The following is a 26407-nucleotide window of genomic DNA, read 5'->3' on the forward strand; positions in this document are numbered from 1 at the left end:
CCTTGGCACAACTTGATCCTCACTATTCATGACATAAAAATAACTTGGGAAACCTCACGGGATGAGCAGCATTTTTTCCTGGATAATCTTGGAATGACAGCTCTTTTCCCATCATATGCCTAGCGGTAAATGAGGAGAGCAGCTCCAGAGGGTGCCAGTGTCCTAAGATAATGCAGCTCTGGGAAATAAGCACTCAGCCGAGTCCACCTGACTAAAGCACTGACTCAGAAATCATCCAGATCCCCTTCTCCCAGTTTTCATATTGACCAAGACATCAAAAGTCAATAGGAGCCCTTTTTAGCTAATTAGATTAATTACTATGTGCCAAGATAATTTCCTAAAATGCTGGCTGAGTTCTTCTCTCAATTAAGGAGTGGAAAGGACATGACTCACAGCCTCCTCTCTCCTTTCTCCTAATCTTGGAGGTACAGGACCAGGACAGCAGCTGGTGACCTGCAGCTGGCAAACTGCCTTCACTGAACCATGGAATCATGGAATGGTTTTGGCTGGAAGAGATCTTCAAAGCTCATCCAGTCCAACTCCCCTGCAGTCAGCAGGGACATCTGCAGCCAGAGCAGGTTGCTGGGTCCCTTCATGATTCTGAGTAATTCCCAGTCAAAGCCCTCCTTCCCCTCCTCCAAATAGCTTAAAGGAGGTGTTGGTACACCAAACCTCAGATGTTAACTGAGGTATCTTCAGATAATGACCAGCCCTTCATAAAGAAAAAGATGCATTTCATTTTCAAACACAGACATGGTATTTCTCATTAATTAATGAAACAAAACCTAATGCACATCACAGATGAGATACAGGATGGAGTGAGAAGGAGTGATAAGAGCAGCCACATTTCAGTGGTGAGAAGAGATAGGAATCCTTTCCTTCTGGTGGTCTTTTCACAAAATCCCAGCATGATGGGGCTGGAAGGGACCTCTGGAGGTCATCCAGTGCAGCCCCCTGCTCCAGCAGGGCACCCACAGCAGCTTCCCCAGCAGCATGAAGCCCAGGGGGAGTTGGAAGCTCTCCACACAAGGAGACTACACAGCCTCTCTGGGCAGCCTGCTCCAGCCCTCCAGCATCCTCACAACAAAGAATTTTCTCCTCCAGCTCAAGTGGAACCTCCTGGGTTCCAGTTTGTGCCCCTTGGCCTGTCCCTGGGCACCACTGAGCAGAGTCTGGCCCCAGCCTCTTGCCCCCCCCCAGCCTTTCTCTCTTGCTGAGCATTGCTCAGATCCCCTCTGGGGCTGCTCTTCTCCAGGCTCAACAGCCCCAGGGGCTCTCAGCCTTTGCTCCTCACAGAGATGCTCCAAGTTCCTCAGCAGCTTTTGAGCCTCTGCTGCTCTCTCTCCAGTAGTTCCCTGTCTCTAATGAACTGGGGAGCCCAGAACTGGACCCAGGACTCCAGATGGTGCCTTCCTAGGCAGAGTAGAGGAGGAAGAGATCTTCCCTCTGTGATCTGCTGTCTGCACTCTTCCTCCATGCAGAAGCAGCAATTGCAAAAACATCCTCCACGTGAAGCCAGCATCAGCCATTCAATGTGCAGCTTGCAGGTGGGATTTACTCAGGAGAAAGAAAAAGCAAGCCAGGACCCAGGTACTCTACAGAAATCACTTGGAAGTTAATCACAGGACTTAATTTCAAAGCCTAAGCCTGATCTGCTTTTAGCTGCCAGGTTGACTGTCTCAGTCATCACCTCCTCTTTTTTTGACTTTACATTTCCACCAAGATGAAACAGGCTTGGAAGAAAGACCCCAAGACCTGAAAGGGGCAACAAAGCTTTACATTCAGTTAGTGAAGCAAGAAATTAGGTAGAAAGTAACTTTATGCTTTTCCCTTTAAGCAGCTGAAATGCAGCAAGAGGAAAAATAAAGAAGGAAGAAAAAAAGCTTGAGTTCACCTTATTTTGAAGGGGCTGCTTTGAATTCTAATTTCCTTTTGACCTGGCATCAAAGGGCTTTCCAGGAGAGCAGTGTGGAGAAGGAGAATCACTAGGTGGGCAGGGTTAGCAGCACCTGGCAGTTACCCCTGCTTTCCTCCTGCTGTGTTGAAAAGATCTAAGTCATATAGACACAAAGGGAACAGAGGTCTATCTCCCACCAAGACAGAGCCAGGCTCCATCCTGAGCCTAGACTGCTAAGACATTTGAGTGAACACTCAGCAAGTTTGCAGGTGACACCAAGCTGAGTGGTGGCACCAACACAGGCATCCAGAGGGACCTAGACAAGCTGGAGAAGTGGCCTGTGTGAGCCCCATGAGGTTCAACAAGGACAAGTGCAAGGTCCTGCAGCTGGGCTGGGACAATGCCTGGTATCAGCACAGGCAGGGGATGCAGGGCTGGAGAGCAGCCCTGTGCAGAAGGACTTGGAGGTGCTGGGGGTGCAGAGCTGGCCATGAGCTGGCACTGAGTGCTGCCAGCCCAGAGCCAGCCCTGTGCTGGGCTGATCCCCAGCAGTGTGGGCAGCAGGGGCAGGGAGGGGATTCTGCCCCTCTGCTGTGCTCTGCTGAGACCCCCCCTGCAGTGCTGGGGCAGCTCTGGAGTGCTCAGCACAGCACAGACAGGGAGCTGGTGGAGCAGGGCCAGAGGAGGCCACAGCAATGCTGGCAGGGCTGGAAGGGCTCTGCTGGGAGGCTCCAGGCTGAGAGAGTTGGGCTTGGGCAGCCTGGAGGAGAGAAGGCTCCAGGGAGACCTTTTCAAGGCCCTTCAGGACTTAGAGTAAGTCCAGAAGAAAGCTTGGGACAGACTTTTTCTGAGGGCCTGTTGTGACAGGCCAAGGGGTGATGGTTTGAAACTAAAAGAGGGAGATGGAGAATGGAGAGAAGGAAGAAATGTTTGATACTGAGGGTGGTGAGAGCCTGTCCCAGACTGCCCAGAGAGGTGGGAGATGTCCATCCCTGGCAGCATCCCAGGTTGGAGCAACCTGCTCTATTTACAGATGTCCCTGCTGATTGGAGTGGGGTTGGACTACATGACCTCTAAGGTTCCTCCCAGTCCAAACTACTCCATGGTTTTTTGTTTTTTGACTTCATTCCAGGAGTGGCTCATGGTTGGAACATGGCTTTACCACATGGGTCAGACTGGCTTGATGGAAGGGCATCCACCCTGCTTAGAAACCACACAGAATGAGAGCTGTCTGGGTAAGGAGGAACAGGAGTGCTTCTTGCAGCACAGGTAGGAGCAAGTAGTGGTCCTTGCTTATTAATCCCACCTGAGAATTGCAACCCCACCAGAAAAGCTCTCCCTGAAAATGTTTATTGATCGTGATTAGAAAAGGAAAGCAGTTTTATTGCTCATGGGGACAGAGCTGCCTAAGCCCAAAAGCAGTTTCGTGCTGAGGGGAGGGAATGTTAATTGCTATTGACCAGAACAGAGATCAATGCTCCCCAATCATTGTTTTCATCTTGTTGATTGCCCTCGAGTGGTCTGCAGCTGATAAACCAACCCAAAACACAGACTGAAGGCAGGGGGATCCATATAAGGGGGAAGCTGGTGGTGATTAACAAGCCAATGGATTAATCAGTGCAGAAAATGAGGGTGATTGCAGAGCTTAAGCTGCTGCAGTACAGAAACTGAGCTTCTGGAAACCCAGATGGTGGAGAAGGACCAGAGTCCCCTAGCAGGTTGGTGAAAGCAGACAGTGTGTGCTCCAGGATGGCCAAGTATTGATTACTGCTGGGGACTAGTCCCACAGCTCCCCAGAGCTCAGGGACTTGCCCTGTGAAAGCAGCAGCTCTCATCCTGACTTCATCTCCTCCAACACCTGAGCAGAAACCAACCTGCACCTGCACACTGGAAAATGCAGTTTAAGGAGTAATGAAGGCTGGTGGTGTTCCCTAGAGGTCATGACTGGGTCCAGTCTTCCTCAACATCTCCATCAGTGACCTGGGTGAAGGGGCAGAGTGGAGCCTCAGGCAGTGCTGATGGTGCAGCACTGGGAGCAGTGGCTGACAGCCCTCAGGCTGTGCTGCCAGTCAGTGAGACCTGGGCAGGCTGAGAGTGGGAGAGAGGAACCTCATGGAGTTCAAGCAGGGCAAGGGCAGGGTCCTGCAATGGGGAGGAACAACCTCCTGCACAGGACAGGTGAGGAGTGACCTGCTGGAAAGCAGCTATGTGGAGAAGGTTCTGTGAGTGCTGGTGGGCAGCAAGTTCAGCATGATCCAGCAAGGTGCCCTGGTGGCCAAGAAGGCCAATGGTGTTCTGGAGTGCATTAACAACAGTGTGGCCAGCAGGTCACAGAGGGAGGTTCTCCAACTCTACTCTGACCCAGTGGGGCCACATCTGGAAAATTTGGTCCAGTTCTGGTCTCCCCAGTTCAAGAGAGACAGGGAACCACTGGAGAAAGAGCAGCAGAAGCTACAAAGATGCTGAGGGAATTGGAGCACCTCTGTGAAGAGCAAAGGCTGAGAGCCCCTGGGGCTGTTGAGCCTGGAGAAGAGCAGCCCCAGAGGGCATCTGAGCAATGCTCAGCAAGAGAGAAAGGCTGGGGGGGGGCAAGAGGCTGGGGCCAGACTCTGCTCAGTGGTGCCCAGGGACAGGCCAAGGGGCAAGGGGCACAAAGTGGCACCCAGGAGGTTCCATGTGAGCAGGAGGAGAAAGTTGTTTGTTGTGAGGGTGGTGGAGGGCTGGAGCAGGCTGCCCAGAGAGGCTGTGGAGTGTCCTTGTGTGGAGAGCTTGCAACCCCCCCTGGTCCTTGTGCTTCTGGACAAGCTGCTGTGGGTGCCCTGCTTGAGCAGGGGGGTTGGTCTGGATGGTCTCCAGAGGTCCTTTCCAACTCCCAGCATGCTGGGACTCTGTGAAAGCTGTGCCAGATGATGGGGTTTCACATCCCACAGCAGTGCCCACAGCCCTAGAAGGTGGGCAGAAAGCAGATGATTAAGTAACCAAACCCCACTCCCTGCAGTAGCAAGGACACCAAGCCCCACTACATGTACTGTGATGGTTAAATCCATCCTCATCACCTGCACTGCAGCAGGGGCAGGAATTGCACCAAGTTCACCTCAGGAGAGCAAATATTTCATGGTAACAAATTGAAAAAAAAAACAAGCACTGGTCCTGATCCAGCTAGAAATGATGTCCAGGTGAGAAGATACTGTCATGAGAGTGCTGGACCCTAACACTTCCCACTCCTCAAGGTCATAAGGCTGAAGTTATAGCTGGCAGAACTAGTGGGGACAGATCTACCAGCCATCAGGGTCTTAAGCTATGTTTAAATGCAGTTTGTGAGGAACCCAGCCTCTCCAGCATGCTAATCTGTGGCCACACACTACATCTCCACAGCTTCTCCTAGAGCTTCCACAACTTTGTACTCACAGAGAGATCTCCACAGCTTCTCCTAGAGCTTCCACAACTTGTACTCACAGAGAGATCTCCACAGCTTCTCCTAGAGCTTCCACAACTTGTACTCACAGAGAGATCTCCACAGCTTCTCCTAGAGCTTCCACAACTTTGTACTCACAGAGAGATCTCCACAGCTTCTCCTTGAGCTTCCACAACTTGTACTCACAGAGAGATCTCCACAGCTTCTCCTAGAGATCCCACAACTTGTACTCACAGAGAGATCTCCACAGCTTCTCCTAGAGATTCCACAACTTGTACTCACAGAGAGATCTCCACAGCTTCTCCTAGAGCTTCCACAACTTGTACTCACAGAGAGATCTCCACAGCTTCTCCTAGAGCTTCCACAACTTGTACTCACAGAGAGATCTCCACAGCTGCTCCTAGAGCTTCCACAACTTGTACTCACAGAGAGATCTCCACAGCTTCTCCTAGAGCTTCCACAACTTTGTACTCAGAGAGATCTCCACAGCTTCTCCTAGAGCTTCCACAACTTGTACTCACAGAGAGATCTCCACAGCTTCTCCTAGAGCTTCCACAACTTTGTACTCACAGAGAGATCTCCACAGCTTCTCCTTGAGCTTCCACAACTTGTACTCACAGAGAGATCTCCACAGCTTCTCCTAGAGATCCCACAACTTGTACTCACAGAGAGATCTCCACAGCTTCTCCTAGAGCTTCCACAACTTGTACTCACAGAGAGATCTCCACAGCTTCTCCTAGAGCTTCCACTTTGCACTCACCCAGGGTATCTAGAGAGATCTCCACAGCTTCTCCTAGAGCTTCCACAACTTGTACTCACAGAGAGATCTCCACAGCTTCTCCTAGAGCTTCCACAACTTGTACTCACAGAGAGATCTCCACAGCTTCTCCTAGAGCTTCCACAACTTGTACTCACAGAGAGATCTCCACAGCTTCTCCTAGAGCTTCCACAACTTGTACTCACAGAGAGATCTCCACAGCTTCTCCTTGAGCTTCCACAACTTGTACTCACAGAGAGATCTCCACAGCTGCTCCTAGAGCTTCCACAACTTGTACTCACAGAGAGATCTCCACAGCTTCTCCTAGAGCTTCCACAACTTGTACTCACAGAGAGATCTCCACAGCTTCTCCTTGAGCTTCCACAACTTGTACTCACAGAGAGATCTCCACAGCTGCTCCTAGAGCTTCCACAACTTTGTACTCAGAGAGATCTCCACAGCTTCTCCTAGAGCTTCCACTTTGCACTCACCCAGGGTATCTAGAGAGATCTCCACAGCTTCTCAGGGCTTCCTCAAGAAGTAAAATAGATATGAATTCAACCAATCCAGCCCCTGCCATGGCAGGGAACTGGGAGACGTCCAGCACAGACATGATGACCAAAGCTGATTTCACAGCTACCCATGCATTCAATTTCTGCATATCAATACAGGCATATGGATTTCCCACCACACCTTCTGGGCCATCCACAAATCTTCTTATGAGTAGAGCCTGAGGGAGCTGAGGGCTCTTCAGCTTGAAGAAGAGGAGCCTGAGGGGTGACCTCATTTAAGTGGATAAATACATAAAGGGTGAGTGCCCAGAGGCTGGAGCCAGGCTCTGCTGGGTGATGCCCAATGACAGCACAAGGGGCAGTGGAGGAAGCTGAGCCATAGGAAGTTCCATGGAAACAGGAGGGAAAATTATTTCACTGTGAGGGTGACAGAACAGGCTGCCCAAGGAGGGTGTGGAAGATCCCTTCAGCTATTGGAAGGCAGCTCTAAGGTCTCCCCGGAGTCTTCTCTATGCTGAATACCCCCAGCCCCCTCAGCCTGGCCTCACAGCAGAGCTGCTCCAGCCCTTAGGTTATCTCTGTGGCCTCCTCTGGCCTCACTCCAGCAGCTCTGTGTCCTTCTCAGGACACCAGAGCTGGAGGCAGGATTGGAGGTGAGGTCTGAGCAGAGCAGAGCCAAGGGGCAGAATCCCCTCTCTTGCCCTGCTGCCCACACTCCTCTGGCTGCAGCCCAGCACACAGCTGCCTGCTGGGCTGCAGGAGGGCACTGCTGGCTCCTGGGGAGCTGCTCAGCACCCAACAGCCCCAAGGCTCTTTCCTCAGGGCTGTTATCAACCCACTCTGCACCCAGCCTGGATTTGTGCCTGGGATTGGATATCTTCCCTCTCTTGAGGACACAGTGCCCCAGCAATGGCTCCTCACACGACATACATCTTTGGTCCCATCCTTGACCCAAGGTGCAGAACACAATCCAGAAGCTGGTGACTCTCTTACAAAACATGCCAGTTTTGGCCAGGATTCCAGCTCTATCACTCTGGTCAGCATCTCTGGAGACTTTCAAGACCCATCTGGATGTGTTCCTGTGTGACCTGTGCTGGATTCTATGGTCCTGCTCCGGCAGGGGGGTTGGAATCAAAATGATCTTTGAGGGTCCCTTCCAACCCCTAATATCCTGTGAGCCTGTGACCTTCTACAGCTGGAGAAATCCCTGCCACACTTACCGGTTGGTCTCATACATCCCCTGGTAGGCTTCAATTGCGTCCTCCTGGTCGATGTGCTTGTCACTGTTGGGCCAGCTGGTGTTGGTGGTGATGCCCTCCTAAATGTGACATGCAAAACACAGCAGCATGACATCCTGCACATCCTCTCTTGTCTTCCAAAGCTCCTGATAACCAACAGCTCCCAACCACCCTCAGCAGAGGTTCCCTGGGGTGTCCGTCAGACTACAGAGTGTCCACGAATTCATTCATGTGCAAACAGAGCAGCAGAGATTAGGAGATGGAAGGGGGATGCAGTGAAACTGGGAGGGAGATAAGAGGAGGGTGTGAAGTACAACCCAAAACCTTGAGGAATGATAAGGCAGGGAGCTAAAAAGCCCTGGAGAGAGCATTCAGGAGATATCCTTTTCAGTCAGAACAGGCTCTAAACAAAGAGTCCTCAAACAAACGTGGTGGGACAGAGTCTCGGGCTCTTGCCTGTGTGCAAGAGTAGAACTGCATACACCTACAGCAGAAACACATCCCATACACCACCACCAAGTGAGCAGAACCTGGGCCAGAAGCTCTTTTTCCCCCCACCCCATTTCTTTTCAGAATAAGGCAGATGTCACAAAGCATCACCAGGAACTTCTCAGACCACCACATCTCTGTGCAGGCCTGGAGTTGCCATTCTTTGGTGTGGAATGGGGTATAGGGTCAAACCCCTACAGCAGTACAGAGCATCAACGGACATACATTCCTTGGCTGCCTAAAATGATGTCATGGAGTATCCTACCCATCCCCAGAACCTCCCAGCTCCCTGCAGAACCTCCCATACCCTCCTCACCCCATCCTGCCATCCAGAGCACACCAGAACAGGCATGGCTCAAGCAGCCAGTGAATTTCCAGCAAGAGAACAGGAGAAGGAGATCCATTACCCTCTTAGTTACCATGTTTTTCTCTTTCTGCTGGGCTGCCTTCATGATCTGTGCCCTCAGGATGAGCACCTCCTCCTTGCGCACCTCCAGCTCCTCGTTGGCTGCTTTCAGCTGGTTCAGCAGGAGGCTGTAAGTGTCCTGAACATCATTGGAGGAGTTGTTCTGGGTGGCTCGGGCTGCAGTAGCTGTCCTCAGCTCATTCAGCTCGTTCTTCAGCTTCTTGTTCTCCGACTCCAGCTCTTGCCTCTGCAAGACACCAAACCACTAACCAGTCTAGATGAACTGTCCTGCAGTGCCTCAAGCTGAGGGACGTGGCTGAGGGATGGGATCCATGCAGAGGGACCTAGACAAGCTGGAGAAGTGGGCCTGTGTGAGCATCATGAGGTTCAACAAGGAGAGGTGCACCTGGCTCTAGAAACTCCCAGTATCAGCACAGGCAGGGGGATGAAGGGATGAAGATCAGCCCTGTGCAGAAGGACTTGGGGTTGCAGAGCTGGCCACAAGCCAGCACCAAGTGCTGCCAGCCCTGTGCTGGGCTGATCCCCAGCAGTGTGGGCAGCAGGGGCAGGGAGGGGATTCTGCCCCTCTGCTGTGCTCTGCTGAGACCCCCCCCTGCACTGCTGGGGCAGCTCTGGAGTGCTCAGCACAGCACAGACAGGGAGCTGGTGGAGCAGGGCCAGAGGAGGCCACAGCAATGCTGGCAGGGCTGGAAGGGCTCTGCTGGGAGGCTCCAGGCTGAGAGAGTTGGGCTTGGGCAGCCTGCAGAAGAGAAGGCTCCAGGGAGACCTTCTGGTGGCCCTTCAGGGCTTAAAGAAGTCCAGAAGAAAGCAGAGCACAGACTTTTTCTGAGGGCCTGTTGTGACAGGCCAAGGGGTGATGGTTTGAACTGCAAGAGGGAGATTGAGAGTGGAGAGAAGGAAGAAATGTTTGAGAGTGAGGGTGGAGAGAGCCTGTCCCAGGTTGCCCAGAGAGGCAGGAGATGTCCCATCCCTGGAACCAGGTGAGGTTGTTTTGGGCTCTGAGCAGCCTGCTCTAGTTGCAGATGTCCCTGCTGACTGCAGAGGGGTTGACTAAGTGGCCTTTAAGGCTTCCTTCCAACCCAAACCAGTCCATGATTCTATGACCCTTTTCTGGGACTCCTCAATCTCCAGTGGCCACAGCTGATCAATCAATGCATGGCAGGGTCTGGATTTGCTGCCAGTCCAGCCATGTGTGGGTCAGGAAAGATTTCTGCTGTCACCAGTGGCCTGCTGCTGCCTGATCACAGCTCTGCGGGGTGACAGAGGGGAGGTGTTTGATACTGTTTTAAAACAGAAAGGCAAACCATTAGAAAAGCCAAACACATTTGTTTCTTCTCCACCCATCAAGAAATCCTCACAAGCCCCACTGTGTTTCTCTCATCTTCCATATTCATCAGATAGGGCAGAAGGAGCCAGCTGACAATGAGCCTTCATCATGGCAGACAGGGAATGAAGAGAGCTTCATTTGCAGCTGAAGCATTTTCTTGCCCTGACATCCTGTCAGCAGCTGGCATCTGACAGGCAAGGGCAGCACTGTACAGGTTTGACACTTCTCCTGCATAAAGATGAACAACACCCAGGCTCCTGCTCATGGCCTGAATCCCAACAACCCAACTTCCTTTGCACCAGACCCTCCACCACTAGCTGCTGCATGGTGGCACCCAGGACTGATCCCATCTCCCTGCACCCAGGTGTCTCAGACAGTGATGAAACCCAAGGGGAACATCCAACTGCTGCATGGCAAAACCTGAGATGCCTGCAAGAGCTTACAAAGCCTGTCTGACTGATTTGGGGGCAGCTCTTCCCTAGGGACAGGTGCCCATCCATGTGGAATTTCTAGTGTCCACAACAGCACAAATTCTTTCCCCACTGTGACCCAAGTGCTTCTCTCCCCATGCTGCCTTTTGTAGAATCACAGAGTTATTTATGTTGGAAGAGACCTTTAGGACCTTTGAGTCCAACCATGAACCCAGTACTGCCAGCTCACCACTGAGCCATGGCCCTCAGCTATAGGACTTTGAAACCAGTCCAGGGCTGGGGACTCCACCACTGCTCTGGGACTTCCTGGGCCAGGCCTTGGCAACCCTTTCACTGAGGAATTTTCTTCAAATGTTCAATCTAAACCTCCCCTGGAGCAACTTGAGACCATCTCCTCTTGTCCCATCTCTTGTTCCTCGGGAGCAGAGCCCAACCCCCACCTCACTGCAGCCTCCTCTCAGGAGCTGTAGAGAGCCAGAAGGTCTCCCCTCAGCCTCCTCTTCTCCAGGCTCAACACCCCCAGCTCCCTCAGCTGCTCCTCCCCAGTCCTCTTCTCCAGACCCTTCCCCAGCTCTCTTGCCCTTCTCTGGGCCTGCTCCAGCTCCTCAATGTCCTTCTGGGAGTGAGGAGCCCAAAGCTGAACCCAGCACTCAAGGAGTGGCCTCAGCAGTGCTCAGTACAGAGGGACAATCCATGCTTTACTCCTGCTGCCCACACCATTGCTGCTCCAGGCCAGGCTGCTGCTGCCCTTCTTGCCCACCTGGGCACTCCCTGGCTCATCTCCAGCTGCTGTCACCCAGCACCCTCAGGTCTTTTACTGCTGGTTAGTTTTCAGCCACTCTGCCCCAAGCCTGGGGCCTTCATGGGGCTGTTGTGACCCAAGGGCAGGACCCAGCACTTGGCCTTGTTTTGACCTCTCCCACAACTTTCTTGCACAATCCCTGTTAGCTACCTGCCTCAGTATCAGCTTTGGCTGAGATGAGCTAAAAAACTACAAAATATCTGGTGGGGAAGAGGACAATGAGTGCAATTTGTAGAGTGTGTCACTAGCACAGCTGTGCAAACCTCATTTCCATAGGGAACCAGAGGTATAAATCCATACAGTTGATAAACAGCAGATCACATCTTCTCACAGCAGAGGTGTGAGCAGGATTGCTGAGCTGGCATCAGGAGCAGCCAGACTGTCCCAAGCTGAACAAATACCAGAATCACAGAATCCAGCATGGGAGAGGTTGGAAGGGACCTCTGAAGATCATCCACTCCAAGTCTCTGCTCCAGCAGGGCACCCACAGCAGCTTGCCAGGCAGCACAAGGACCAGGGGGGGTTGCAAGCTCTCCACACAAGGACACTCCACAACCTCTCTGGGCAGCCTGCTCCAGCTCTCCACCACCCTCACAACAAACAACTTTCTCCTCCTGTTCAGATGGAACCTCCTGGGTTCCAGTTTGTGCCCATTGCCCCTTGGCCTGTCCCTGGGCACCACTGAGCAGAGTCTGGCCCCAGCCTCTTGCCCCCCCCCAGCCTTTCTCTCTTGCTGAGCATTGCTCAGATGCCCTCTGGGGCTGCTCTTCTCCAGGCTCAACAGCCCCAGGGGCTCTCAGCCTTTGCTCCTCACTGAGATGTTCCAGGGCCCCTCAGCAGCTTTGTAGCTTCTGCTGCTCTCTCTGCAGTAGTTCCCTGTCTCTCTTGAACTGGGGAGCCCAGAAGTGGACACAATACTGCAGATGTGGCCTCACTGGGGCAGAGTAGACAGGGAAGAGAGCCTCCCTCTGTGACCTGCTGGCCACACTCTTTTCAATGCACCCCAGGACACCATTTGCCTTCTTGGCCACCTTGGCTCATGGTGATCTTCTTGTCCACCAGCACTTCCAGGTCCTTCTCTGTGGAGCTGCTTTCCAGCAGGTCACTTCCTCACCTGTCCTGGTGCAGGGAGTTGTTAATCTTGAACTGAAGCCAGGAAGATCAGGAAAGAAACCAATGACCCAACAACCCTGCCCCAAGAGCTCACATATCCTGGGCTCCTTTCAGAGTTTCCATTTAAATTCACCCCCACCTCTTTTCTTGGTGGATTTCATGGAGCAGCATTACAGTACCCACAGCCATGGATGAGCTGCCTGTTGGCTCCTGTCCATACACCCTTTGTGTACCAGTATCAGTCAAGAAGCTAAAATGAGATGCTTTGGTGATGGAAAGGGAGATTTCCCCCTGTGCTGTGGGAAAGGACAACTCCATGGATCAGTATGGGTTGGGAACTGCTGGAGAGCAGTGAAGGGGAAAAGGACCTGGGGGTCCTAGTGGATGGGAGGTTGACCATGCGCCAGCAATGTGCTCTGGTGGCCAAGAAGGCCAATGGCAGCCTGGGCTGTATCAGAAGGGCTGTGGTTAGTAGGTCAAGAGAGGTTCTCCTCCCCCTCTACTCTGCCCTGGGGAGGCCACATCTGGAATATTGTGTCCAGTTCTGGGCCACTCAGTTCAGGAAGGACCTCAGGGAACTGCTTGAGAGACTCTGGCACAGAGCCACAAAGATGCTGCAGGCAGTGGAACATCTTCCTCAGGAGGAGAGCCTGAGGGAGCTGAGGGCTCTGTAGCTTGGAGAGGAGGAGCCTGAGAGGTGACCTCATTGCTGTTGATAAAGATGTGCAGGGGGAGTGCCCAGAGGCTGGAGCCAGGCTCTGCTGGGTGATGCCCAATGCCAGCACAAGGGGCAGTGGTGGAAGCTGAGCCATAGGAAGTTCCATGGAAACAGGAAGAAAAAAATTTTCACTGTGAGAGCAACAGAACACTGGAAGAGGCTGCCCAGGGGGGTTGTGGAGTCTCCCTCTCTGGAGATATCCAAACCCCACCTGGATGTGTTCCTGTGTGACCTGCTCTAGGTGACCCTGCTCTGGCAGGGGGGTTGGACTGGATGAGCTTTGGAGGTCCCTTCCAGCCCCTGGCATTCTGTGATTCTGTGAAATGCTCTTTATTCAGCAGCCCAACAGCCACAATGTGTTTGACAGCTCACAGGGTCAGAACACCCTGAACTTGAACTCACACGTGTCCCAACAGGATGGAGGCGTGGAAGGGCTGAGAGAGATGGAAATAGCCTCACTCTTTAGGAAGGGGCTCATATATACAGCAGGGCTGAGCCTGTGCCAATCAGAGGTTAGCATTGTCATGACAGGAATTTGCCCTCTCTTCTATTTCTAGGTAGGAAGAGAAAATAAACTCCTCTAGAAGTTCAGCTTGTGATGAGCTCTGAACTCTAAGGGATGAAACAAACATCCCAGCTATGCAGAGAGAGAGAGAAACCAAGCCCTGCTCAGAACACAGCCAGGGAAGGCTTTCCTTCCCACTCCCCATTTCCCAGATTGAAAAAACCAAGCCAGAAAAAGTGTTTTTTCACTGGGGAATTTCTTGTTGTGCAGGCATGACTGAGGGAACTATCTCCCACCAGCAAGGTTTCATATCCCACACAGAATGCATCAGGTCAGAAAGGGCCTTCAGAGGTCATCCTGTCCAAACCCCCTGCAGTCAGCAGGTGACAACTAGATCAGGTTGCTCAGGGCCCCATCAAGTCTGATCTTGAATGCCTCCAGAGGTGGGACCACAACCACATCTCTGGGCAACCTGTTCCAGTATTTCATTGCTTACTGCAGAGGGAACCCCCTCTAGATGACCTTTGGAGGTCCCTTCCAACCCAGACTGTTCTATGATTCACCACTCTCATTTTGTGCTGAACTTCCTCCTCATGCCCAACCTAAATCTACCTTGCTCCAGTCTTAAGCCTTGCATCAGAGGGTCATAGACAGGTTTGGGTTGGAGCACCTCAAAGGTCCATCCAGCTCCAGTCCCCCTGCCATGGGCAGGGACATCTTTCACTGCATCATGGTGCTCAAAGCTCCATCTCCAACCTGGCCTTGAGCAGTGCAGTGCCACTAAAAAACTCTGAGCTGTGTTTTCTTCCTAGTGGATTTTCCCACCTGTTTAAAGCTCCAAGTTAAAGGACCCTGCTTTTATTTCTCAGGGGGGGTAACACATGCTACCAGTTGTTATGAAACAATATTAATAGAGAGTCATGAAAGCTTGTTAGGTATCTAGCCCTCTGTTAGGAATGTAGAAAGTGGGAAAATCCAAAATCAGTATTTCCATTCTGAGCTTTCTGGGTTAGAACTTGAAGAAAACACCATCTGTGAACTCAGGTCAGAACTCCAGAAGCCAAAGGTGGTGGTTTTCATCTGCTGGGATTTCCCCTTCCAAAATACAACTTCACTTGGCTTTACAAGGTCGAGAAACTTCAAACTTCCAAGTGGAGGACACTTGGGTAATGATCTTAAAGCTCCTGCCAGGCTTCTACTCCAGTGGGCTGTGCAGAGGTACTAATGAAGCTCAGCAGGGCTTCCCTCAGCCACAAACAGCAAGTCCAGCAGAGGGAATGCCACACTCAGAGGCTTAAAATTGGGTGGTCTTTGGTGACAGAAAAAGCTACTGCTAGAGAAATGCTCTTGCACAGGTCCAAACACACATCTTCTCTGCCTCTAACTTCTGCTTTTTTGCATCCTTCTGAGGAGCTGATGATGATCCTTATGGGTCCCTTCCAACTCGAGATACTCAGTGACATAGTGGTAGCTGTGGCACCACTGCTCTCAGATGGGTCAGTGTGGTGTTATCTTGGCTAACACTTGATCCTCTGGATTCTTCATCTGTATTGCAACAGAGGGAATTGGAAAGGAAGAAGAATCTAACACCCATGCTGGAGCACCTCACCTATGGGGACAGGCTGAAAGAGTTGGGGCTGCTTAGCCTGGAGTAGAAAAGGCTCCAGGGAAACCTTAGAGCAGTCTTCCAGTACCTGAAGGGGGCTACACGAGAACTGGGGTTGGACTTTTGACAAGAGTTTGTAGTTGCAGGACAAGGGGAAACGGCTTTGAGCTGGGAGAGGGGAGATTGAGACTGGAGATGAGGAAGAAATTCTTTAGAGTGAGGGTGGGGAGACACTGGCACAGGTTGCCCAGGGAGGCTGCGGATGTCCCCTCTATGGAGGTGTTCAAGGCCAGGCTGGATGAGGCCCTGAGCAACCTGGGCTGGTGGGAGGTGTCCCTGCCTATGGCAGGGGCTTGGAACTGGATGATTCTTGAGGTCCCTTCCAACCCAACCCATTCTGTGAATCCGTGGCAGGAACAGAAGCAGCATCTGGAATGCAGCTCTGCGCTACCAAAAACCAAACCACCACCACCACAGAAAAAAAGCCTTACAAAGCCTGTCTCAGGAATCTGCTTTTCCACAGGTGATCAGGACATAAGAACTGACCTAAAAGTCAAGACCAGAAGCATTTGGGTGCAGTTAAAGCACAAGGACACAAAACACACAAGTCACAACAGGAGCCTAGCAGGTTTTGGGGGCATTCTGTATGTCACAGGGAGAATATGAGATAGGTAGAACTGTAAGGATTTGGAGACTGGGGACAAGGTGAATTGCAGGGTAAGGTAATAGCTGGGAGGACACAGGATGACTGTGGTGAGAGGTGGAGGCTATTACTGCAGTCCCTGCAGCAGACTCAGTTGGGCTTGACCTGAGTGGCACCTAGGGAATGAATGCAAAGTAGGCAAGCAGCAGAGCAGGACTTCAGAACAAGAAATGTATTTGCCTTCAGCCATGAGAATTCACACCTACTGCAGAGCAAACGCTGAGATTGCAGTGTCTAAGGAGACCCAAGAAAATCCTAGAGAGGGGAAGCATCCTTCACCATACATGGGCATGACTCAGGTGGGTGGATCAGAGCAGAACTGATGTTACCCTAAAGAGAAACATCTGTGAGCCCACCCCAGGCCAAGCAGTTGATGGAGAGCTACAGCTTTCCAGCTGCTCTCTCTAACTGCCAGAATGGACACCATGAGGCTTTGGGTTATTGTTAGGGGTGCTGGAGCCAAGCAATAGGTGACAGCATGAAGCAGAACTTCCTCACTCACCTTCAGGCTGTTGTATGCAAAGTCTTCATGGTCTGAAGTCACTTCAGGCTTCACTTCAATTACCTGCATGGATTAAAGAGGTGAATTTACATTTACAAGCACCCAGAGGAACTGGCACATGGCACAGGGTGGCTTAGGCATGTCTCCACCAGCAGCCAGCCCTGTTGTGGCACTGCCAGCCAACTCCACCATAACATGGCATTAGACAGTGTCCCAGCAACACCTAGCAGGGCAGGGGCTGCTTCAGAAGAAAACAGTTTGATGTCTCACTAAAATGTTGGCAGCTTTCAAGCAATGACACTAGGGAAACACTGTGGCTGGCAAGTAGGTGTTCAATCTGCCTCTGTAGCCAGGATGAGGCTGGGGAAGTTTCCCACTTCGTTGTGTTTCCTGCACATGGCTAGAGGGGATCAGTATCTGGTGAAGAAAGGAAATAATTACTGCTAATGACTTCTTCATTGCTTGTGAAGGTTCAGAGGACAGCTTCTCGCCCTGGTCCAGGCCTTGACAACACTTTCAGGGAGGAAATTGTGCCTCACATCCAAGCTAAACCTCCCCTGGTACAACCTGAGGCCATTTCCTCTTGTCCTGTCACTTGCTCCCTAAGAGAAGAGCCCAACCCCCACCTGGCTCCAGCCTCCTCTCAGGGAGCTGTAGAGAGCCAGAAGGTCTCCCCTCAGCCTCCTTTTCTCCACAACTAAACACCCCCAGGTCCCTCAGATGCTCCTCACCAGCACCCTAACCCTAACCCTGCCCTCAAGACCCTTCCCCAGCTTCATTGCCCTTCTCTGGACACCCTCCATCCTCTCAAGGTCCTTCTTGGAATGAGGAGCCCAAAACTGAACCCAGGATTCTAGGTCTGGCCTCACCAGTGCCCAGTACAGAGCCACAATCCCTGCCCTGCTCCTGCTGGCCACACTCTTCCTGATCCAAGCCAGGATGCTGCTGGCTTTCTTGACCACCTAAGCACTTTTTTGACTCATCTCCAGCTGCTGTCACCCAGAACTCCCAGGTCCTTTTCTGCTGGGCAGTTTCCAGCCACTCTGCCCCAAGCCTGGAGCCTTCATGGAGTTGTCATGACTCAGGTGCAGGGCCCAGCACCTGGCCTTGTTGAACCTCATCCCACTGGCCTCAGCACATTGATCCAGCCTGGCCAGATCCCCCTGCAGAGCCTCCTGACACTCAGGCTCCCCTTCCTCTTTCTGACCTTCACTAACAGAACTGATTCCACGCTTCTTAAAAGAGAGGAAACAGGATCAGTGCAGCAGAATAAAGTGCACCAAGATTTATTCTACCTCCCACTGCCTTCAGCATGTTTGCTGAGATACTGTCCTGTTACAACCAGTTTATGAAAAACAAAAAAAAAAGGCTATCAGTTCTCCTGTCCAATTGTCCTTAGCTGCTAAAAGAAAAGTTTGTTTTGAATTTCCAAAGGGGACTTGCTGTCTCTTCATTGTATCTTGTCATGCTCAAACTTCAATCCCTCCATCATGTGCCCTCAGGCAACCAAGCACAGCCAGCCAGCAACATGAAGTGTTGGTATCAAAGGGAGGGCATCTCTTACCTGGGATTTCTTACTCTCCTGCTCCTTTTTCTCCAGCTGGGTTTGCAACTTCTTCCTCTCCTGCTCGAGCTCCCTCACTCGCTTCTGCAGCTTTAGGAAGAGGCTCATGTCCATGGCAGCTTTCTCCATCCCAGCCTCCTGGAGAAGAACAGAAAAGAAGACCTCAGTGAAGTTTTATAACCATGCAGAGTGCCAGATACACCCTGACTGTGCATCACAGATTTGTTTTGGTTGGAAGAGACCTTTAAGATCATCAAGCCCAACAGTTAACTCAGCACTGACAAGTCCACCACTAAACCATGGTCCTCAGCAGCACAGCTACACGGCTTTGAAACCCCTCCAGGGATGGGGGCTCAACCACCTGGTAAGAGAAGCATCCCATCAAAGGCACAGTTTCCAACACCTAAACCCTACTTTAAGCAGCTATTTTTAAAGCAATTAAACAGGAGTAGATTCAGATTAGATGTTAGGAAGAAGTTCTTCATCAGGAGGGTGGTGAGACACTGGAACAGGCTGCCCAGGGAGGTGGTGGAAGCCTCATCCCTGGAGGATTTTGCAGCCAGGCTGGAGGTGGCTGTGAGCAACCTGCTGTGGTGTGAGGTGTCCCTGCCTATGGCAGGGGGGTTGGACCTGGGTGATCCTTGAGGTCCCTTCCAAGCCTGACAGTTCTGTGATTTTAAGTTTAACAAGTCACTGAATGCCTAACAGCCCAATAAATAACTGGGTTGGTTGGGAGCTCTTCTAAGAACATAAAAAATGCCCTACTTAGGCCCTTCCAGCCAAGTATTTATTAGTGTTTTTTAAATTGGCTTCACCCTGAATATTTTCTATTACAGCACTGCTAATATTGATTAATTTGACTTCCACAAATGCTCTCAGAGCTGCTCAGAAATCCTAAAGCAACCTAACACAGCAAAGGGAAGTGGAGGTTTCTGCAGGGTCCTGGTAGATCCTAGCAACACCCACCACCCATGTAGGCTCTTATCTTAGAAAGCACATGTAAGTACACCCCACATTTCCCTTCTCCACCTGATGCTTGATAGCCAGGGAACCATTTCTCCTGCTCTTGTCTGCATGAAGAGGTTGTTGGTTACAAGGGATGTGCTGGCCAGCAAAGCATCCATGAAGATGCTTGGAGCAAGAGGGTAATGAGCTCTGGTATCCCTGTGGAGGAGGACTGCTACAGAGTCATTGTCATTGCTGTTAGGAATAATGGAACAATGCTGCCTGCCTTGATGGGTTTTCGTCAGACTTTAAGCTGGTATGGCCCCAAAAATCAACTCTGCATTATTTTTAGAGCTGTGTTTAAGTCTGAGCCCACAAATGAACAAGCACTTGGGGCTGCACCATGACCCCACAATGACTCTCAAAATTAATCAGGTTTTTCTGTAGGATGAAATCACAGAAGCACAGAATGATTTTGGTTGGAAGAGACCTCTAAGATCATCAAAAGTCCAACCCTTACCCCAGCACTGAACCATGGCCCTCAGCGCCACAGCCACACAGCTTTGAAACCTGTCCAGGGATGGGGACTATACCACTGCCCTGGGCAGCCTGGGCCAGGCCTGAGCAACCCTTTTGGGTAAGAAATTGCTCCACATGTCCAACCCCAACCTCCCCTGCTGCAACCTGAGGCCATTTCCTCTTGTCCTATCAAATTCGATCACCATAATCCCTCACACTTTACAGTCCAACCTGCATTCCTCCTCCACACCCCCTGACCCATGTCAATTACCCCTACAGAGCAGGGCTCTCCTCCTCCTCCCCCTGATCCTGCCCCATTTACAGTACCTCCACTTGTTGTATCACATCCTCAGTGTCTCCTATCTCAGAGGTTGATATGGATGGGTAGTTGGAATCAGACTCCAAACTGCTCTGGTTGGAAGGGCTTCTTCTGTGCCCTGGGGATTGCTGCCAAGGAGCAATGCAGATACAGAACACATTCAGTCTTTACAAGCAAGGATTCCTCACCAAGCATCATTTTTTTGTGTGCCTATACATTAAGCTCAGCTTTATAAGAGGCTTGGCTATCACCTTACAGTGAATTCTCCTCCCTAGTTCTTTTGCTTTACCACAATATGAACCCAGGGGAACAGCTGAAAACAAACTGTGAAGCTCAGTTTAAAACCCCTGCATGAATTAAAAGGCTTTTCATGACACCAGGTGCCTGTGAAGTGAGAACACACAAATTGGAGCTCGATATTATGCCCTTCACAGCCCCCCTCTGAGGCTTCATTCAAATGTTCAAGCCTTCCACCTAATCCATCAGCACTCTAATTAATATCTGATTTTCAGCAGTTCTTCTTACAACTCAGAAAAGCACAACCTACAAACTTTGGCTGCTGAAATTCTGAGTCCAGGTGGTTGGGTTTTGGGTTTCTTTTTTTGGGGAGGGAGGTTGAAATTGACTCATAGAAACATCAACCACGAACTGCATGATGCTGTGAGTCCTGTGAAGTGTTGTGGGAGGGGGAAGAGGGGGGATGAGTGAGACACCAGACCCAGCCACCCACACCAGCTGCAGGTCACAGCAGAGCAGGGACAATTCCAGTGCCATTACCTTGATGAGAGTCATTTCGTCCCGCAGGTTGTCGTAGCGCTGCTCCAGCCTCGAGTACTCTTTCACCAGGTTCTGATAACGAGACCTCTCCTCCTCCAGCTCCTTCTTCATCTGCATGTTCTCCTCAGCTGTGCTTTGTGCAAACTCACCTTCAAAACAGAGAAGTAACAAACAAACAAACAAAAAACAAACATAAGAAATGGCAATTTTCGTATCTGGAATGAACTTCTTGTCGGCTCGAGCAATGACTAACAAAACGCTCTCTGACAAAAACTTCCACAACTCCAGAATCCCAGTATGGTAGAGGTTGGAAGGGGCCTCTGGAGATCATCCACTCCAAGTCCCTGCTCAAGCAGAGCACCCACAGCAGCTTGCCCAGCAGCACAAGGACCAGGGGGGGTTGGAAGCTCTCCACACAAGGACACTCCACAACCTCTCTGGGCAGCCTGCTCCAGGCCTCCACCACCCTCACAACAACCAACTTTCTCCTCCTGTTCAGATGGAACCTCCTGGGTTCCAGTTTGTGCCCCTTGCCCCTTGGCCTGAGCAGAGCCTGGCCCCAGCCTCTTGCTCCCCAGCCTTTCTCTCTTGCTGAGCATTTCTCAGATGCCCTCTGGGGCTGCTCTTCTCCAGGCTCAACAGCCCCAGGGGCTCTCAGCCTTTGCTCCTCACAGAGATGCTCCAAGCCCCTCAGCAGCTTTGTAGACTCTGCTGCTCTCTCTGCAGTAGTTCCCTGTCTCTCTTGAACTGGGGAGCCTAGAACTGGACACAGGACTCCAGATGTGGCTTTGCTAGGGCAGAGTAGAGGGACAGGAGAAGCACCTTCCCCACACCTGCTGGCCGCACCCTTCTGGATGCACCCCAGGAGACCATTTGCCACAAAATCACCTTGCTGGCTCATGATGAACTTGCAGCCCACCAGTGCTCCCAGATTCTCCACACAGCTGCTTTCTAGCAGGTCCCCCCTCACCTGTCCTGATGCAGGAGGTTATTCCTCCCCAGCTGCAGGACCCTGCCCTTGCCCCCTTGAGGGTTCCTCCCCACCCAGCTCTCACTGACTGGCAGCACAGCCTGAGGGCTGTCAGCCACTGCTCCCAGTGCTGCACCATCAGCACTGCCTGAAGCTCCACTCTGTCCCTTCACCCAGGTCATTGGTGAAGATGGGGAACATGACTGGACCCAGTACAGATTCCTGATCCAGAACACGTAAACCATTCTCTAATGTTTAGAGACCTTTATAACTGAGATCTGTCTCTTTGCCATTTGGATCACTTGCTTTCCCCACACTCCGATGCCCCAATGGCATCCCACAAGAGATGAGAAATATTTGCAGCAAGTTTCTTTCTAACATCTTATTTTCACTCCTTTGTTTGGCATGGGGCTGAGAGCAAGGGGTCCATCATGGGCACCACAGAGCGGGGACAGGTATATCACAGAAGAAGGCACAATGCTCTTTGTGGATCAAAATCACAGCTGAAGAAGAGGATAGAAAATAAAAAAGATCAGGACATGTCTGAAAGTTGCCTTCATGTCTTGGGATTTCCCCAGATTGCTTCTCTTCTTTGTCTCACTAAGTCTCTGCTTTAAAGAACACTCAAGAGTCCTGCCACATGAGGAAAATCCTTTGCTACAGCCCAGTGTCCTGACCTGTGCTGCTGCTTGGATGAAACTTCAGATGCTGCCATTCTCTGCCCTCCACCCCCAGCATCACCTGCAGCAAGTACTGCAGCAAAACTGAACTAAAAAGCCACAGAATTGGCTTGGCTGGAACAGCTCTTTAAGATCATTGAGTCCAACCATTCTCTAAGTTGAGCTAGGCTGGTGCTAAACCTTGGCCCTCAGCACCACATCTCTGCCTCTTTGAACCACCTCCAGGAATGGGGATTCAACCACCTCCCTGGGCAGCCTGTTCACTGGAACAGTGAGTGAGTGAGCCTGAGAACTCTTTCAGTGAAGAAATGTCTTCTGATGTCCAACCTAAACATCCCCTGGTGCAACTTGGGGCCATTACATTTCATCCTATCATTTGTTCCCAACCCCCACCTGGCTCCAACCTCCATTCAGGGAGCTGTAGAGAGCCAAAAGGTCTCCCCTCAGCCTCCTCTACTCCAGGCTGAACACCCCCAGGTCCCTCCCCAGCCCTGTTCTCCTCACCCTTCCCCAGCTTCATGGCCCTTCTCTGGACTAACTTCAGCTCCTCAATGTCCTTCTTGGAGTGAGTGCCCCAAAACTGAGCACAGTCATCCCAGTCTCTGCTTTGCCATCCACCAGGAGGACAGCACTGACACAACTACGTGCACAGCATGACAGTGACACAAACATCCAGGAGATTAATGCTCTCCAAGGCAAGAAAAGCATGCAGGAGAGAACTGCTCTTTGAGTGGAGGCTTCATGCTGCTCTAAAGCAGTTTTCCTTACCTTCAGACTGTCCCAGGATCCTGCTGTTCAGCTCCTCTTTCTCCTGCTTCAGGAGAGCATTTTCCTCTTCCAAGTCAGCTATGCGCTGCGGAACAAGGCAGAGAGTCAGGGGCTGCTGCAGGGCAGGGGCACTGCAGGGGGATTACATTTCACCTGGCTGCAAAGAGGGAGCTTTGTTGGGGCTTTCTTTGTTGTTTGAAAGATCTGTCCCATTCTGCTTTGCCTTTGTACTTCAGCAGCTAAAGCACTGCAGAACTGCGCTGCAACAACAGTTTCCTGAGGTTAACTGACCTATTCCTGAGGATAACTTACCTATTCCTGAGGATAACTGACCTATTCCTGAGCCTAACTGACCTATTCCTGAGGCTAACTGACCTATTCCTGAGGATAACTGACCTATTCCTGAGCCTAACTGACCTATTCCTGAGCCTAACTGACCTATTCCTGAGCCTAACTGACCTATTCCTGAGCCTAACTGACCTATTCCTGAGGCTAACTAACCTATTCCTGAGGCTAACTCACCTATTCCTGAGGATAACTCACCTATTCCTGAGGTTAACTCACCTATTCCTGAGGCTAACTGACCTATTCCTGAGGCTAACTGACCTATTCCTGAGCCTAACTTACCTATTCCTGAGCCTAACTTACCTATTCCTGAGCCTAACTTACCCATTCCTGAGGATAACTAACCTATTCCTGAGGCTAACTAACCTATTCCTGAGGATAACTTACCTATTCCTGAGGATAACTGACCTATTCCTGAAGATAACTGACCTATTCCTGAGGATAACTTACCTATTCCTGAGCCTAACTGACCTATTCCTGAGGCTAACTGACCTATTCCTGAGGCTAACTGACCTATTCCTGAGGCTAACTGACCTATTCCTGAGCCTAACTTACCTATTCCTGAGCCTAACTTACCTATTCCTGAGCCTAACTTACCCATTCCTGAGGATAACTAACCTATTCCTGAGGATAACTAACCTATTCCTGAGGATAACTCACCTATTCCTGAGGATAACTGACCTATTCCTGAAGATAACTGACCTATTCCTGAGGATAACTTACCTATTCCTGAGGATAACTTACCTATTCCTGAGGATAACTTACCCATTCCTGAGGATAACTAACCTATTCCTGAGGCTAACTAACCTATTCCTGAGGCTAACTTACCTATTCCTGAGGATAACTTACCTATTCCTGAGGATAACTGACCTATTCCTGAGGATAACTGACCTATTCCTGAGGCTAACTTAGGCTAACTTACCTATTCCTGAGCTTAACTTACCTATTCCTGAGCCTAACTTACCTATTCCTGAGTCTAACTCACCTATTCCTGAGGATAACTAACCTATTCCTGAGGCTAACTAACCTATTCCTGAGGCTAACTTACCTATTCCTGAGGCTAACTAACCTATTCCTGAGGCTAACTTACCTATTCCTGAGGATAACTTACCTATTCCTGAAGATAACTAACCTATTCCTGAGGCTAACTTACCTATTCCTGAGCCTAACTGACCTATTCCTGAGGATAACTGACCTATTCCTGAGGCTAACTTAGGCTAACTTACTTATTCCTGAGCTTAATTTACCTATTCCTGAGCCTAACTTACCTATTCCTGAGGCTAACTGACCTATTCCTGAGGATAACTCACCTATTCCTGAGGCTAACTGACCTATTCCTGAGGCTAACTCACCTATTCCTGAGGCTAACTGACCTATTCCTGAGGCTAACTTACCTATTCCTGAGGCTAACTGACCTATTCCTGAGGCTAACTGACCTATTCCTGAGGCTAACTCACCTATTCCTGAGGCTAACTCACCTATTCCTGAGTCTAACTCACCTATTCCTGAGGCTAACTCACCTATTCCTGAGTCTCACTCACCTATTCCTGAGGCTAACTCACCTATTCCTGAGGCTAACTGACCTATTCCTGAGGATAACTCACCTATTCCTGAGGCTAACTCACCTATTCCTGAGGATAACTGACCTATTCCTGAGGCTAACTCACCTATTCCTCAGGCTAACTGACCTATTCCTGAGGCTAACTCACCTATTCCTGAGGCTAACTCACCTATTCCTGAGGCTAACTCACCTATTCCTGAGGATAACTCACCTATTCCTGAGGCTAACTCACCTATTCCTGAGGCTAACTCACCTATTCCTGAGGATAACTGACCTATTCCTGAGGCTAACTCACCTATTCCTGAGGCTAACTGACCTATTCCTGAGGCTAACTCACCTATTCCTGAGGCTAACTCACCTATTCCTGAGGCTAACTCACCTATTCCTGAGGCTAACTCACCTATTCCTGAGGATAACTTACCTATTCCTGAAGATAACTGACCTATTCCTGAGGCTAACTCACCTATTCCTGAGGCTAACTCACCTATTCCTGAGGCTAACTCACCTATTCCTGAGGATAACTTGCCTATTCCTGAGGCTAACTCACCTATTCCTGAGGCTAACTCACCTATTCCTGAGGCTAACTCACCTATTCCTGAGGATAACTTGCCTATTCCTGAGGCTAACTCACCTATTCCTGAGGCTAACTCACCTATTCCTGAGGCTAACTTACCTATTCCTGAGGCTAACTCACCTATTCCTGAGGCTAACTCACCTATTCCTGAGGCTAACTCACCTATTCCTGAGGCTAACTTACCTATTCCTGAGGCTAACTCACCTATTCCTGAGGCTAACTTACCTATTCCTGAGGCTAACTCACCTATTCCTGAGGCTAACTCACCTATTCCTGAGGCTAACTCACCTATTCCTGAGGCTAACTTACCTATTCCTGAGGCTAACTCACCTATTCCTGAGGCTAACTCACCTATTCCTGAGGATAACTCACCTATTCCTGAGGCTAACTCACCTATTCCTGAGGCTAACTCACCTATTCCTGAGGATAACTTGCCTATTCCTGAGGCTAACTCACCTATTCCTGAGGCTAACTGACCTATTCCTGAGGCTAACTTACCTATTCCTGAGGCTAACTCACCTATTCCTGAGGCTAACTCACCTATTCCTGAGGCTAACTGACCTATTCCTGAGGCTAACTGACCTATTCCTGAGGATAACTTACCTATTCCTGAGGCTAACTGCCTTTTCCTGAGGCTAACCTACAAATTACTGAGCATCTGGACTTGGTGGCCAGAGGGAAAGTCCTTCAGACTCATCAGATCATCAGACCAGAGGTTTATTTCCCTAGCTCCAAGAGCTTCATTGCTCCCTTGTAGCCCCAGCACTGAACTGCTGTTGGGAAGTCAAAAGACTGCTGCTGATTTTTTTTCAAGCAATGTGCCACTGAATCAGTCAAATCACACAACAGAAACATAGGATTTGGAGTTTGGTTGGAAGAAACCTTTAAGACCTTTGAGTCCAAGCCTTAACCCAGCACTGCTAGGTCACCACTGAACCATGGC

General features: G+C 50.6%; 1 protein-coding gene across 1 annotated transcript in view; it reads right to left on the reverse strand.

Moving 5' to 3' along the window:
* MYO5B (myosin VB) overlaps positions 1–26407 on the reverse strand; it is a 58322-nt gene that overhangs the window by 21674 nt on the left and 10241 nt on the right. The window contains exons 4-10 of the mRNA XM_054397659.1: positions 22985–23069; positions 20567–20715; positions 19798–19917; positions 18007–18144; positions 16443–16505; positions 8716–8961; positions 7802–7899 (exon numbers count right to left, since the gene is read on the reverse strand). Of these exons, the coding sequence (XP_054253634.1) occupies positions 7802–7899; positions 8716–8961; positions 16443–16505; positions 18007–18144; positions 19798–19917; positions 20567–20715; positions 22985–23069 (899 nt within the window). The remainder of the gene's footprint in view (positions 1–7801; positions 7900–8715; positions 8962–16442; positions 16506–18006; positions 18145–19797; positions 19918–20566; positions 20716–22984; positions 23070–26407) is intronic.

This window comes from Indicator indicator, chromosome Z (genome assembly GCF_027791375.1).
Source record: "Indicator indicator isolate 239-I01 chromosome Z, UM_Iind_1.1, whole genome shotgun sequence".
NCBI lineage: Eukaryota > Metazoa > Chordata > Aves > Piciformes > Indicatoridae > Indicator > Indicator indicator.